General features: G+C 31.7%; 1 protein-coding gene across 1 annotated transcript in view; it reads right to left on the reverse strand.

The window, feature by feature from the left end:
• LOC126750443 (putative fatty acyl-CoA reductase CG5065) overlaps positions 1-17,053 on the reverse strand; it is a 31,679-nt gene that overhangs the window by 3,261 nt on the left and 11,365 nt on the right. The window contains exons 2-7 of the mRNA XM_050460066.1: positions 4,301-4,504; positions 4,045-4,249; positions 3,686-3,991; positions 3,398-3,633; positions 3,145-3,344; positions 2,835-3,092 (exon numbers count right to left, since the gene is read on the reverse strand). Of these exons, the coding sequence (XP_050316023.1) occupies positions 2,835-3,092; positions 3,145-3,344; positions 3,398-3,633; positions 3,686-3,991; positions 4,045-4,249; positions 4,301-4,498 (1,403 nt within the window). The 5' untranslated portion in view covers positions 4,499-4,504. The remainder of the gene's footprint in view (positions 1-2,834; positions 3,093-3,144; positions 3,345-3,397; positions 3,634-3,685; positions 3,992-4,044; positions 4,250-4,300; positions 4,505-17,053) is intronic.

Genomic DNA, 17,053 nt, shown 5'->3' on the forward strand with positions numbered 1-17,053 from the left:
GATAACTCTTTATTGAGTAATCTTGAAAAATGTCGATTATGTATATTTCTTTCTAAAATATTGACAAGATCTTTCTAAGGTTGATTGACCCTTGATTTTCTATGCATATTAGCTCCAACTCATGAGTTTTGAAGTTATTGATATATATGGGAATATTACAATCTTGCTACAATCCTTCTAGCTCAAATATGGTATTCACATTAATTTTTTGTATAATACCAAAAGGTATTTCTAGAGTACTATGAATCCAGATTCTTCAAATTCAATTTGTCCAGTACCTCTGTTAAAAGCATCCTTATATTGATCCCAGCCAAGATGTCTATTTGTGGTTCTTTGATAAAAACTCTAACTAATTAAAGTCAAACAACTCCAAGTACAAATTGCCAAAAGGTAGGTCGAGTTCTTCAAATCACACTCCTACTCATCTTCTGGTAAATTATAAACATCGATAGCAAAATTCCTGGTGGATTAGTGATTGAAGTGATTTATCATATGTGATTCTTCTAAATTTCTGTAGCTTCTTAATTATACATTTTTTGATTTTATTCCAGGAATGAATTACACAACTGCTGACTGTAAATTCTTGAGTTTCTCCGAGATTATTTTAATTTTCTTGGTTCTTATTTTATGATTTTAAATTTCTTAATTTTATTCCTGAAACAGTTTTAATTCTATATTCTTGACAATTAAGAAATTTTTTGTATGTAACTGAATGTTTTATTTTTTATTACAAATTCCTTGATTTTTATTCCAGACATTCATTTCAAGATTTTTTTCTCGGTTTTGTGTTCTTGATTTTTTTTTAAATAATATTAATTTTCCCCTTAAATCTCAATTTTTGTTGATCTTATTCCAAGAAATCTTTATATCATTGCTGACTAAAGATCCTCGATTTTATTAAATAATTTCAAACTTCTGGATTTTTAGTAATTTTTTCATAATAAATCTCTTGATTTTATTTTAGGAATGTATTCCAGAATTTTTAATGGTGCCTTTGATTTTTCCCAAAAATTTTATTTCGTTAATCTTTAGAATAAAAATTCTTGATTTTCTCCAAAACTATTTAAACTTTCTCAATTCTTAATAATTTTTTTATTATTAATTTCTTAATTTAATTCCAGGAACTTATTTCAACATTTGTAAATCAAAATTCTTGATTTTTTCCAAAAATACCAATAATTCTTCATATTTTCACCATTTTTTTTACTTTATTCCTTGATTTGCATGATTGCTGACTATAATTTCTTGATTTTCAATAAATTTTTATTTATAAATTTGTTGATTTTATTGCAAGAATTTATTCCAGCATTTTTAATTTTAAATTCTTGATTTTATTAAAAATCATTTTGATTTTTTTGATTTTCAATAATTTTTAAATCATAAATTTGTTGATCCTATTCCAGGAATCCACTGCATGAATGCTGACTATAAATTGTTATAATTTTTTTATAACAATTAATAATTATAACAATTATAACTAATTATAAATTATAATAATTATAACAATTATAATTTTTATTATTATAACTTTAAATTATCGATTTGTAGAATTTTTAGAATTTTTTTAATTATAAATTTTATGATTTTATTGCAGTATTTTTATTTAGGAATATTTGATTTTTTCCAAGAAATATATTTTGTAATTTTCAGAATCTCTTTAATTAAACATTCTTCTAAGTCTTATTCTAGAAATTCATTGCAAAATAGGTGATTGCAAATTCTTGATTTTCTCTAAAAATATTTAAAATTTCTCAATTTTTATTTTATTTATTTTATTCCAGGATTGAAAGTAGACTCTGAATTGTGGAAGAATTGGATTCAATTCAATGCGAGAGATATAAAAAAAATAAGTGAACGTTAATTTCTTGTTCTTGATTCAATTAAAAACGCATCACTTAAACACTAAACTAATTCTTGGTTTTTTTCAAATATATTATTGATTGTCAACTTATTTTGTATTGTCTTTTTTTTTTGTATTGTATAATTTATTTGTCTTTGTATTATTGATTTAAAAATGTAAATTCTTTGATTTTATCTTATGAATTTTAGTATTATTGATTTTTTGATTTTTCTGTTATAAATTACTTGATTTTTAGAATCATTTTAATTATATTTTTTTAAACTAATCCAAAAATCCATTTCAAAATTGCTGACTATAAATTATTGATTTTCTTCAAAACTATTTAATTTTTCTTGATTTCAATAGTTTTTTTATTTTATTCCAGAATTGACTTTTTCCCAAAAATTATCAAAATTAATTATTCTCATAATGCTAAATTTTAACTGCTATTAAAAAAAAACAATTTAGGAAATAAAATTTTCATATCACAATCAGAGGATATCTAGTGAAGTGAATTTCTTAAGATTGGATGCAAAAATAGAGATAATCTAAATATTAATGCAGATCGTAAGGCTTGTTGCAGTTTGCAGGATGTACCCCATGCATAGTTCAAGCAACTTTCTTAGGCAAAAGTGTCTGGTCAGATTTAGTTAATAGAGTAATAGTACAGATATGGATCACAGCATTCTCGCAATAAATTCCAATATAATAGTAAGAACGGCAATGTAGGTCCAGAATTTATATCTACGTGCACCATAAAGACTGGCTCCAGTGAAAATCTCATATTCAACTATATTCATACCAATATCTCATATTCAACCCAAGAATCTAGTTATTCCTACAAACGATTGATAATGAATGAGAAATTTCCATAGCCTCTAGATACAACAATGATATTTAATAATTATCAAATGATAATTAATATCGAGTTTGTGAACCCATGACAAAATGGAAAGACGCAATGATAGACTTAAAAAAAAATTTTTTTCCTTACCTCTTAAGTACTCTTCGAGCATATGGAATAGTCTCTGGTTCCTCATGGACGCAATACTTCCTAGCACCCAAGATATAACTCTTCATATACTCGTCATTCATTACCTGGCCTTGATCCAGATAAAAACTATCTTGGTCCTTTGCACTTAAAGTGTCATAAATCCTATAGAGCTTTTCGTTAGAAAAGTACCATGGTCTTGTTGTGTAGTACTGCAGGACGCTTAAGCCGTTCTGGATACGCTTCTGGGTTTGCACTAAGCTAAAGTTTTCATCTTATTCAATATACTAATCAATATGTTAACTCTACTTACAAAGGCTTATTATTGGTGAGATACATAATAAAATCAACTGCATAGGCGGGCACCAAGTGCAAAAAGAATGCTGTAATAGCATGCGCGAGGTATGTAGACTTAATATTCCCTCCAGGATACCATAAACAAACACTAAAAGGATAATCGTAGAAATGCTTCCTGCCCATCTCCAAGGCTTCCTTCCAACTAAGAGCGTACCTCTAAGAATTAAATTACTAAGCAACCTTGCTTGTAAAATTACTTAAATACTCACAGTATTTACAGTCACGTGATAAACGTCCGCTTTGTCTTTCTTTGGTTCGGTTCCAATTTTCCAGGCAACCAAAATCAAACTGTTCACACTGATATCAACGGGGACAACGTCAGCAATGAATTCACCATTACAGTGCATGGTTCTGATGACACCCTTTCCTGCTCCCACCAAAATTCCTGTTGGTCCGTTAAGGTTATCCACCCAACCAGGTATTGGCTCTTTCCAAGCAGCTATTACTAAATAAAAAATATTTTAGTCTGCAGTCTTTATGGTAATTATAAGACATACCAATAGATGGTCTGCAAATGGCGATAGGTAATCTATCCTGATATTCAGACACCAGCTCCTCAGTTAAACATTTGGTATAAGCATAAGTATTTGGTGAGTTGCCTAACAACTTTGGGGTAAGCATCTTTAGTAAGTCTCCGTCCATCCATTTTACCAGCTCTAGGATATGCCGTGGATTATGTGGAGCTGGATATTGCTTCTCTTCTAGTTTGGTTTGGTCGCAATGGCAATAAGAAGTGGATGTGTGGATGAACACTTTGAGTTTTTTAAATTTGCATGCCAGGTCCAGTACGTTTAGAGTACCACCTAGATAATTAGTGTTAAAAATTAGTTTAAGAGTTGCTGTTAATGTGACATACCGGTATTTAATAAAACGGCACTTTTAAGTGGTTGATCAAATCGTACATTAGCTGCCATATGAAATACTGTTGTAACATTATCTTCCAGCTCTTTCTGGTCTGCTTCGGATAGGTTGAGGTTTGGATAAGTGACATCACCAGTAAGACATTTTAGTTTACCCAAGATTTCTTCACCATTTGGCTTATCCCTAAGCTTATCAAACACCTACAGGATGCAAACTGTAAGATGTGAAGCTATTGGATAGATAGTACTTACGGGACTATTTAGAAAATCTTCCAATCTCTGAGCAGTGGTCCGACCTTTCTTGTGCCTAATGATGATGTAAATGGTCGAAACACCTGGACAGGAGCGCAGTAGCTTTTCTACCAACACTTTGCCCATAAAACCGGTGGCTCCTGTGACGAAAATATGTTGGCCAGCATACCATTTTGGTATGTCTGTGGAGGTCGTCATAGTTTACTGAAATAGAAGAATCAAGAATAAAAAGGGCTGATTTTAAGGTTTAATGATGTATTTTAATGGGGTCAAAAGAAATGCAAGTACTTCTTTTTTAATTTATTTCTGAGATTCAAAAATCTGGATAGTATAATTTTTGAATTTATATCAAGCCCAAATTATTATTTAAGCATCGAATCTGAATATATTTCGAAAACTTTTTCCAGTTTAAAAAACTACAAGTTTGGTCAAATACCATGTTTACGCGCAACATGTTTTCGCCAATGCGCATTAGCGAATTGCGAACTAACATAAAACGCATGTGTAGACACCCTTAAATAGTTTTGGCCTTCCTGAGGGCCGGTATTATAAAACTATTTTGACAGATAACTGAAAGTTAACTTGTGGAATAACGTCACATGTCACAGTTAACTTCAAAATGTAGAAGTTAACTTTATCGGGTGGATGGGGTATCAGTTAAAGTTAACTTTATAAAAAAATCCTGGTGTTTGACATATATTCTGTCAATAATTTAATATATAACCTAATGCTGAAAAAGCTTGTATTTCTCGACATATAGATGGCGGTAAAAAAACGAATATATCTCCTCGAAACTACCGGACTGTCAAGCATCTGATATGTCATATAAAATGTCGCTTTTTTTCATAGTTCTTTAGCTTGTAGAGGCTTTCTTTCTAGAACTATATCTACGGCCAAGCCAAGCCAAAATAAAAACGCGAAAAATCTTTTTAGACAGTAGTGCATGGCTCTAATAACGTCTCAAAGACGAAGAAGAAGAAGTGGGACGTTGACTGACATTTTATTGTTAAGGGTAACTTGATGGTTAAATCTAAAGTTAACTTTTGAAAAATATTTATAATACCAGCCCTAATTCGCATTATTTTCAACAGCTTTAAATATGTGGATGATCTCGCTGTAATGCGCATTAAGGTTCCGTGTATACAAAAGAAGTTCGAAATTCGCATTAATTTTCAGTGCTACCAACTAGCAAAAATTTGAAAACCGAGAGGGCAAGAAAAAATTTGCAATTATGTGTGCTTTATAGTGTTTTTGCAAAATTTAAAGTAATATATTCTTTTATTAAAAATATTGTTACTATATCTCTCAACGTAAGTAATTTATTAATAAATTATTTAGGTTGGTTAATAAAAACCAGCTAATTAACGTCAACGTTTTTTGTCTAATTCGCATCACACATGTAAACGTAGTAATTGACTCGAATTACGATTAATGATTACTACAGTTTTAATCAACAGTTTCTAAAATTTATAGTTTTAAAGACACCAAAATTAAAACGCGCACACTCAATCGGAGTATCGCTAATTTGGTCGTGGTGTGTACGTCTTAAGTTACAAGTAATCTTTAAAAACGCAAATTTTAGAAACTATCGATCAGGTCTGATGCTGCATTTAGGGGCGAAACACGTGTTATTATACCAAGTTATCATTAATTGTAACAGAAGTTGGAGACAAACAATTTCTCAATTTAAATCCTTAGTTTCAGTTAGTGTAAATGATGGCTCATAAGCATTTTTTAAGCGCTTTATTTTAAAATAATTAATTTTTGAAAAAAAATATAAAATAATCAAATGTGAGTTACAATCAGTTATTTTGAAATGAAGCGCTTAAAAAATGCTTATGAGCCATCATTTACAGTAACAAAAGTTAGAGACTTTGACCAAACTTCGAACGATGGTCTTAGATATCAACAGACTACACTAGGACTAGTTAGAATCGATATTTAAGATTAAGCTATCAGTTAACTATAGAAATAAATCATTAATATTTTATCTCTATTAACTGCTAGAAGTCTTGATCATTACTCAATTTTTTTCTACCAAGGAACTCATTGGATCCAGTTACGTGTTTCTTTACTAACCTCCAGATCTATTGATTCCATATGCCACTAAAATGAAACCTTCCCAGAGGAACAGGGAGTGATAGATTCAATTCTCCTCTTTTAAATTATCAGAACCTGAAGGATCAATCATAGTAATTGTCTCGAATTACGATTAATGATTACTACAGTTTTGATCAACAGTTTCTAAAATTTACAGTTTTAAAGACACCAAACTTAAAACGCGCACACTCAATCGGAGTATCGCTAATTTGGTCGAGGTGTGTAGGTCTTAAGTTTACTGTCTTTAAAAACGCAAATTTTAGAAACTATTGATCAGGTCTGATGTTGCCTTTAGGGGCGAAACACGTGTTATTATGCCAGATTATCATTAATCGTAAAAGAAGTTGGAGACTGTGACCAAACTTAGTAGCTTTTTGTAAGAAGTCTCTTAAAGAAAAACATGGACGACTACTTTCAATTTTCTACTAATATACTTCTAAAATTACTCTTATACATCAAGGAACTTTACTAAGATTAGCTAAAATTTTGACTTTTTTAGATTCAAATTATACGCATTATTTTAGATTAATGCCATGCAAACCACAATCAAAGCTCTACTATGCTACAATCATCTTAAGATTGAACGATGGTCTTGGATATCAATAGACTATACTAAGACTAGTTGGAATCAAAATTTAAGATGAAGTTTTTAGTTAACTATAGAAATAAATAATTATTATTTTATCTCTTTTAACTGCTAGAAGTCTGGATCATTACTCAATTTTTTCCTACTAAGGAACTCATTGGATCCAGTTACGTGTTTCTTTACTAACCTCCAAAAACAGATCTATAAAAAAAATACTATTATACCCTATTCCATGTGCCACTAAAATGAAAATTTTCCAGAAGAACTGGGAGGGATAGATTTAATTCTTTTCTTTTAAATCATCAGAACCTTGAGGATCAATCAGTTGCCTTTTTGAGAAAAGTCGGGAATAAGCAGGAAGAAGTGATGTTCTGAGCAAAACCAAGAAGAAGTTTTGAACTACAGATGAGGGATAGACGGAAATCTTCAAAATCATTAAACATAACAATAATGCAATGAAAAGAATGTTTGAAAAATGTTTCAGATATTGCACTAATGAATACTTAAAAGTCAAGAAAAACTTAATTAAACTCTCCTAAGTCAAGTCGAAATAACACTGACCAAGGACTGAAGGTTTAACAAGAAGCACTGAGGTCTGTGCAACTAGAATGAAATCTTTTCTGTTTCGACATCATATCTGCTAATTGTCCACTAGCAATAAGTTCAACAATATACTAGGAAGAAATAGATTCGATTATTCTTCTTTAAATATACTTTTTAATAAGACACCCTTAAATAGTTTTGGTATTTCTAATTCGCATTATTTTCAATAGTTTTAAATAATTATGTGGATGATCTCGTTGTAATGCGCATTAAGTTTCCGTGTATATAAAAGAAGATCGAAATTCGCATTAATTTTCAGTGCTACCAACTAACAAAAATGTGAAAACCGAGATGGCAAGAAAAAATTTGCACTTGTGTGTGTTTTATAGTTTTTGGAAAAAAATTTAAATTCAAAAAAACAATAATTTTTATTCACAAACAGCATTTTTTTTAGAAGGTGGAAGGAAACATACCCGAATAACAGAAGCGCTAATTTATTATATATGCAAAGATAATATGCCATTTAGTCTTGTTGAAGGTACAGGTCTTAAAAAATTTATTAGAATTGGCTCCTTTATATAAAACGGCTTGCAAAAATACGATAAAATCAAGGATAATAAAAAAGTATGAGGCAATTTCTACTGTTTATAAGGAAAAGTTGGCGAAAATTGATAATTTAGTTTTAACTACGGATATTTGGACCGAGACGATGCCGATGAAAAGTTTTCTGGGCATAACTGTTCATTTTTTGGAAGGCACAAATATGACGTCTAGTTGATTGGATGTCTTTGAGCTATCGGAATCCCATACCGCTGATTATATTAGTGACATATTAAATAAGGTTTTAAAAGACTGGAATATAAAAAATGACTCGATCACAGCTATAGTCACTAACAATGATGCCAAAATGTTAAAGGCAATTGGAAATTGTTTTGGCATGAACAGGCACTTAAGTTGTTTTGCTCACACATTGAATTTGACTGTAGAAAATGCATTGCAACGCTTGGGACTTGATGGTTTTTAAAGGTGCGAAATATTGTAAAATTTGTTAAAGCAAATACAAACGCTTCGGATAGCCTTAGAAAAGAGCAGTTAAGACAAGGTATTGCAGAAGGCAAAATTAGAAAAGTTATTTTAGATGTTTCGACCAGATGGAACTCTAAATTTTACATGTGTGAAAGATTTCTAGAGCTATTACCACTTCTTTGTAATATTTTATTGGAAAGACTCAATTCTCCACCTATGATGTCAGCAAATGAGGTAGAACTCCTAAAAGAAGCAGTTCAACTTCTTCAGATAATGGAAAGGTTGATAGTAGAAGCCTCAGGGGAAAAATATACGTAAGCATGGTTATTCCTTTAATTAACTGCACTATAAAAAACCTATCGTCTATGAATCTAACTCTTCCTTTAACCATTTCGTTAAAGAGGGAATTAGAAAAAGAAATCGAAAAGCGTTTTGGAAATCGAGAATACTCAAATTTACTAGCCCTTGGAGCATTTTTAGATCCAAGATTTAAATAAGTCCATTTTAATAACCCATTGGCAATTTCAAAAATTCTACAAAAAGTAAGTAAAATGGTTCACGAGTTCGAAAATCAGACTGCATCAATGGCTGCAAATAATGAAATCCAAAGAACATCCACCTTTGAAAACTCAGAGGAGTGTAATAAAGTTGATATTTGGAGTTTTCATAAGACTCTTACGCAAAAAGAACAAGTTAATAGGATAAGAGATGGAAGGAACTATACAAAGATTAGCTAAAATTTTGACTTTTTTACATTCAAATTATACGTATTATTTTAGATTTATGCCATACAAACCACGACCGAAGCTCTACTATGCTACAATCATCTTACCATCGAACGATGGTCTTGGATATCAATAGACTACACTAAGACTGGTTAGAATCGAAATTTAAGGTTAAGTTATCAGTTAACTATAGAAAAAAATCATTAATATTTCATCTCTTTTAACTGCTGGAAGTCTGGATCATTACTCAATTTTTTCTTACTAAGGAACTCATTGGATCCAGTTACGTGGTTCTGATATTACACTGATGAAGACTTAAAAGTCATGAAAGAGCCAATTAAATACTTCAAGTCAAGTCGAAACAATATTGACCCAGGACTGAAGGCTTTACCAGAAGCACTAGGGTAGTCTGTGAATAAAATTGAATCTTCTTTAATAACCTCCAATAAAAAGATCTACTGATTACATGTGCCACTAAGATGAAACCTTCACAGAAGAACAGGGAAGGATAGTTTCAATTCTTCTCTTTTAAATCATCAGAATCTGGAGGATCAATCAGTTACCTTTTTGAGAAAGGTCGGGAATAAGCAGGAAGAAGTAATAGTCTGAGCAAAACCAAGAAGAAGTTTCGATCTACAGATGAGAGATAGACGGAAATCTTTAAAATCATTAAATACAACAATAATGACATAAAACTCAGGAGAGACATAATTATTAAACTCTTCCTTCCAAGTCAAGTCGAAATAACACTGACCAAGGACTGAAGCAAATACTACCTACTAACCTCCTTCTCTACTAACGTCCAATGGGTAACAAATCTGTTTCAGCATCACATCTGTTCTTATCAATACTAGGACACAGTAAACTATATACCAGGAAGAAATAGATTCGATTATTCCTCTTTAAATCGTCAGAGCCTGAGGGCACCAATTTAGTCCTTTTTGAGAAAAGCCTAGAATAAGCTGGAAGAAGTGATGTTTTGAGCAAAATTAAGAAGGAGTCTTGGCTTATAGCTGAAATGCAATAAAAGGGACTGTTGTCAGGAGCTAAATAAATGCTTATTTAGGTGTTAAATAATAATCTAGATATACTTTGTGATTAATTTATTAAAAACCAGAAAATGTCATAATTATGCTAAAAAATGTGCTCCTTTCTTGTTGTTATTACAAAATGGTCACATTATACGGATCGTTGCAGCAATTATAGCACGTTCCATTTCCTTTGGCGCAGTGAACACACCTTCTATCGTTCACTAATAATATTTTTCACTTGTATAAACTTTCGTTTTCGTTCATGATCTATTTAATAAATTTGGAAATATGCAGAAGAGCATTACCATTGCATAAATTGCAATGAATATGCGTGCGACGGTGATAAATAATAGGTAAACCGCACATGGTTATTTACATGTGCAAATAATGCATTAGTAATGTCATTGGCTGCATTAATAATGATTCTCCGTAATAGTATGGGGCGCTAATTGCCTTGATTTGTGGTGCAGATATTGCAAAACTTATGTTTGTGAAAGTAAACGCCTCTGCAATGGATTTGTGTTTGGTTTTTATTTTATTCTGTAAATAGATGTTAACGTTTTGTAATTTTTGAAAAAAAAAATGTTGTAATGTAAGTGAAAAATGAGGTTTGTTAGTGTAAATGCAATTGAGTAATTTAGTTAATCTCTTGTAGCAGGAAAGCAAATCTGTTGGTCAGAAGCTTCTATTTAAATGATACATTGAAGGATTTCGAAATTACATTGTAAACTTCTTTGGTTAACAATTTTTTTCTCCATTATTTTGTCGTTGGTTTATTCTTCTTGGATTCTGATAAACTACGATTTACTCGTATTTGAATATCTCCATTATAGTCATTGCAAATCTTTCCAGACAAAACTTATGAGAAACTACGTTTTCCCTTTTTAATTTCAGTCAGTAGGTACCGTAAAAATTCGGGGAAACTGTGAAAATATTCCCGAAAAATGGCTGCAATCGGAATTTATAGCGTTGCTCCAAAGACTTGATGAGAGCAAAGATCATCAGGAATATAGATAGAAATGGAGAGATCTTTTATATGTTGATGGAAGAATGGACTGTGTCAAACAATATTACTTCCTTGGAACCATTTTAAATGAAAAATGGGTCAATGACCAAGAAATAAAATGTCAAATATCGGTTTTTCATAAAATGATCTTCAAAAGTGCTAACATATCTTTTGAAACGAAAGGAAGGCACTTAAGATGCCATCTATTTTCTATTTTATTACATGGTGTAAAATCCTGAACATTCACAGAATCAACCACTAAAATAGAAACAGAGCTACACGTAATTTACACCATTAAAAAAAGAAAACTAGAATATCTGAGAGTTATGAGAAATAAACATCGATACTCTCTACTGCAAATCATAATACGACGAGAGATTTGGAAGTAGAGATCGGTTGCTAAATAGCAGCCTGCTATTTTTTAACTGCTATTTAATTTCTAATAATGTTAGCCGCTACGGCTTCAAAAAATAGCTGCTATTTTTGTAGCAACTAAAATTGCATACGGAGCGGCTATGACGTGAGTGTCACGATAGCTGGGAAATGGAATAGCAATAGCACGATACGACTGCGACGCGAAGTGCGATTCGATGAGTGTAATAGAAACGGGAAACGGAGTATTCGGGATTCGGACATTGAAAATGTATTATGATTATGAAAGTAGCGGATAGAGATGGGTTATGGCGTGACTGGAAATACGGAAATATTTTTATATTTTGTTTCCGTGTACTATTTTTATTGCCATCCATTAAATTTAATTTTAAATAAAACTACTAATTGGAAAAAAATATTTAATTTCAAAAAACAATCATATATTCTATGGAATAGAAATAACTTGTTTAATATTAATTTATAAATATTTATTAAAGAAAAACTTGAAACTTAGCTATTCAACAAGAGTATATAAAACTGTAACATATAGTAAGTATAACAGTCAGGGAAAAACGTTAAAAGAAGTGAAAAATAGAAAAAAAATCTAAAAAAGTCTGAAATAATAAACGTAAAAAAAACTCAAAGTAACTTTTGATTAACATTTAAAAACATATTTTTTTTTACTTTCTCTAACTTAATGCGACTTCTCCGCTCCGAAATAATAAGACCAGTCTTTGAAAACATGCGTTCACATGCAACTGAAGTTGAAACTGTTCCAAACTTGCATCGGACGACATGGCTTAAATTTGGAAAAACCGCACCATTGTTAGCCCACCACTTCAAAGGATCCTCGTTCCTTGGGATAATTTCTTCCTCCAAGTAACGGTTTACTTCAACTATAGTACGTGCCTGCGGACTTTGATTGACTTTAGGATGAGATGACACCGACTTATTAAACTGCTTCCAAAGGTCAAATAGTGGCTTTTCTGACGTCGCATTACCGGCACCAACCTCTAAACCTGCTTCTCCAGTCGTTTCGCACTTTGCTCTTATATTTTGAGCTACTAAACCAGTAACATATTCCTTCGCCTTATCTGAAACGACAGGATTTCTAAATACAATATTCTTAAACCTTGGATCCAGAAATGTTGACACAATTAGGGTCTTACTGTCTTACTCTAAATCTCCAAGGCGCGATGTTATGTTTTGTATAAGATTTTTTATAAAATTTTGGCTAACTTCGGTAGTAAACTGATCGCTATTCAACATCTCAATACAAACATTTTTCAACCCATTTGTCATGATTATAACTAAAGATAATGCGATGTATTTTTCCCCAGACATTGACTCAGTTACATCAAAAAATGGTTTTAATATAATTACTAATTCCTTGTGTCCACTCCTCTGTGGGAATGACTGGCAGAGAAACTGAATCCATTAATGCTAAAGTTGTTCGTATTGTTTCTTCTAACTCCACAAATCTTTCTAGCATTAGATATGTGTAGTTCCATCTTGTTGCTACGTCCTTTTTGAGCTTTTTTGGTTCCTTGCCTTGTTGTCGTTGAACATTATCGAATTTATGTTTGGCGTTTGCACGTTGCTTAAAATGTGTCACAATTTTACTAATTTTGCTTAAGGTCCCTTCCTGAATTAACTTTAGAGCATCGGCTACTATTAAATTGAAGGTATGTGCATAGCAACCAAAATACCTCCATTTTAAGTCCACAGTAATCGCTTTCTTTATATTTGCAGCGTTATCTGAAATGCACAGCAAGATGGATTTTTCAGGTATATTCCAAGAAGAAACAACATTTAAAAGATTATCTGCTAAATTCCTACTGCTGTGCCCTCCCTCATACCCAACGCAATCCAAAAGAACAGGTTTGACATTAAATTCAGGATCTATGAAATGTCCTGTAACTGCCATTACACTATCTGTATTTCGAGATGTCCAGCAGTCTGTTGTAATTGTCATAGATGTGCCTTCTCTCAAAACATCTGAAACTTTGTTCTGCACTTCTTCAACTCGTCCTGGAAGAAGAGCATCACTTAAAGTTTTTCTAGTAGGCAATTTATACCTAGGGTTTAGAGCTGAAATAAAAGCTTTAAAACCGGAGTCTTCAACCACGGAAAATGGCTGAAAATCTTTTATAACAAGATTCAATAGAAGCTCGTCCAAATTTTTTTGTTGGGACATTGTAATTCTCTTATGAGTATATTCAGGCATTAACTGTTGCTGCATCTTTTTAGCTTCAGATCGAGCCAAGGGAATTATATTTGATGAACTTTTAGAAGTCGATGGCGAGGTCGATGGCAACACACTTGTATTAGAACTACAGGGCTACAGTTTCACTAACAGTAGAAGTACCACCGTTTTGGGTATGCTGTTCAGTATTTGCTTCTCTCGTGTTCTGAACACGTTCAAATTAATGCAGTCTTACAGAAGGATGTTTTCTGCTAAGATGTGCTTTAAGGTTCGTTACAGACGTTTTATATAAAAAAACTGACTTACATATATTACACTTGGCTTTGCTTTTATCTTCATCTGATACTGAGAAGCAGTTCCAAATATCTGATTTCTTATTCATGTTGTTAGTTGAATAAAAGAACCTAAATAAATATACAAATAAATAACATCTTCAAAACATATTCAATGCAATTTATCTTTTTAAATTCTAATCTTGCAAACACAACACACTAACTTTGAATTAATATTTTGAAATATTTCACACCTTCCTATTGTCTTTTATCTTACTATGATACTACGTTATATATGCTACTTTTTCCACAATAACTAACACATAAGACTGGATGTGGCCAATCGCCCACCAAAAAAGGCAAATAACCCGCATTCCCATTGGTTTATCGACGGTGAATCCCAGGCGCCCGCCAATCGAGACAGAAAAACAATAACAAATCGAGAATAAAGCCCTGTCTGTGAATCCCAGGCGTTTGCGCCTGCTACCAATCACAGTATTTTGTTTCATACCTCGCCTTGAAGGCTCGAAGAGTTTCAGAACTTCTAGGGATCAGTACCACCTACCATCTATGCTGTTCTAACAATTTTGTTGTATTATTCGGTGAAATTTCTTATTTCGATAATTAACATTTGAGAGTTTGAGGTTTGAGTTGTAATTTATTAAACAAAAAGTGAAGACAACGAGCACCTACACTAAAAGTTTCAACAAATTATTGCTTAAAACAAAAAAACACCGAATGACAAACATTTTCAAAATGAAAATTCAAAATTTAGCTAATAAATTAAAAAAAAAACAAATATTCTTTATAAAGTTATTTGTCATTGTCTTCAACGCTACTCGCTACGTATAAAGTAACACTGTAGCAACTGCTATTTAAATAGCAGCTTTAATTAACTGCTATTTTTGTGTAGCAGTAGCAAAAGCAACTGCTATTAAAAAATAGCTGGGTCGACACATCTCTACACCAGATCTCGAGAGTACTTAGATCTGAAGAACAGCTTTGCAAGTCGTTGATATATGCTATATAAGTTGTTGTTTTATTAAGAAAGTAAATGGGTAATTAATTGGTCAAATTGCTAATAATTTCAAACGTAAGGCGTCTAAATTTCAAAGTAGAAAGTACTGCTCAATCCCAACAATTCAGTGACATCAAAACAACGTCAGGTCTTCATGATGTGCGTAAAGTATGTTATCAGGAAACTTTCTTGGTTCATTCCGAGCAGATAAATAGCAAACACTCGATAAACATTAGTGGAACATGCCCTTAAAGCTCGATATATTGAAATATTGCTATAACTTAAGTGATCTGCTCAACCAATAGTACAATAGCAATTTGCGTTTTATCTGCGAGCAAATTATCGACTATATTTGCTATAGATTAATTAATTGACGGGTTCTACTTTTCATATTAATTTGTTCCGAAATGAAGTGTTGTTCCTTCCATAATCAACCCTGGGCTAATGAGCTATTTCCTACTTTAGCTAACTCGGTGACTAAGTGAAGCTTAATTGCCTAATTTAACTATACAGATCTCACTAAACCATAATCTTTCAAATAATACGAGTATCTCTATTTAAATAACACTAACACCATATAATAACAAAATCAATCGACCAAAAACCGTAATTTAAAATAAATGGATCTTTAGATATGCATTGCAAATTACACGTTTGTTTAAGGAATACGACGTAGAGGTGTTTCACCTCAATTTAACTTCTTCTGTTCTAACGACCTTGTGATGCAATTCTACCGCCTTAATGGGTTTTAGAAACAACCAATTATTATTTTTATACTTTTTTTTTGTAGACACATATGTTAATGTTGATTTGAACTTTACGCTTTCCAATATAACGCGTAGATATTTATTATTTCCTATTGCACCAATTCATCTTGTGCACCGGTTTGATTTTATCAAATATTACTTAATTTTTAATAAAAGAGAGATCCGTATCTAAGACTTTCTTTTTAATTGGGTTTTAAAGTTACAATTTAAGGTGCTTGTATGCTAAATCGTATTTATAGAATATGTAGACAGGTAGATAACTGTCAAATATCACTGTGCGGGTTGTAATATTCGGGCCCATGTTTATAGAAACTTTTTCTCATATTTTTTTACAAGGAATCACCCATTGAAATATCTCCGCCTATTTTTCGAATACCCTGTATAGTGATCAAGAAAAATGTAGATCAAGGATCTAGAAAATCCTAAAACCTACTATTTAAAAAAGAAATATTCAAATTTAAGGACATTTCATTGAAATTCAACTATTAATTAAGCTTAGAACGCGCCTTATTAAAATTTAGTAACTTTCATAGAACCTTGGAGAAAAAAGTTCCATCACTCCCAATTCCTGCATAATCTCTAATATTTTCATACAAGCACATACATCGGTTATCTATGCTAAGGTCGAATGCCAATCAAACGCTTCTTCATTGACCAAAACAAATATTAGGCAATCGATACTACCTGATTATAATTTTTTTTTAATGTATCGTAATAGCCAGAGGCTGTAGGTTACTAACGTTTACTCACGACATGTTCGCTTTTATTTTAAAGGTCTTCATATTATATCAGTTTTCTATTAAAGAGCGTTTCAAGGTAGAGAGTGTGCTTGCTGGTATTATGTTTTATTATGCGATTACGAAACTTAGGGTTTATCATATTATAAGAATATTATTGGGTACAACAAACTAATGTTCAATGTTATGGAGTACATTGCTGGAACGTCTAATATAATTTTAAGCTGTAGAGGTTCTATAGAAATGTCAGAAAAACTATTATTGATTACTGCCACAGACTAATGTTACAAGAAAATAAAATATTCGATCCTCAATTCATCAGTACCGAACATTTAAGGGCTATCAAATAAGTCTCAATCAAATT

The sequence above is a fragment of the Anthonomus grandis genome, chromosome 2 (genome assembly GCF_022605725.1).
Source record: "Anthonomus grandis grandis chromosome 2, icAntGran1.3, whole genome shotgun sequence".
Lineage (NCBI taxonomy): Eukaryota > Metazoa > Arthropoda > Insecta > Coleoptera > Curculionidae > Anthonomus > Anthonomus grandis.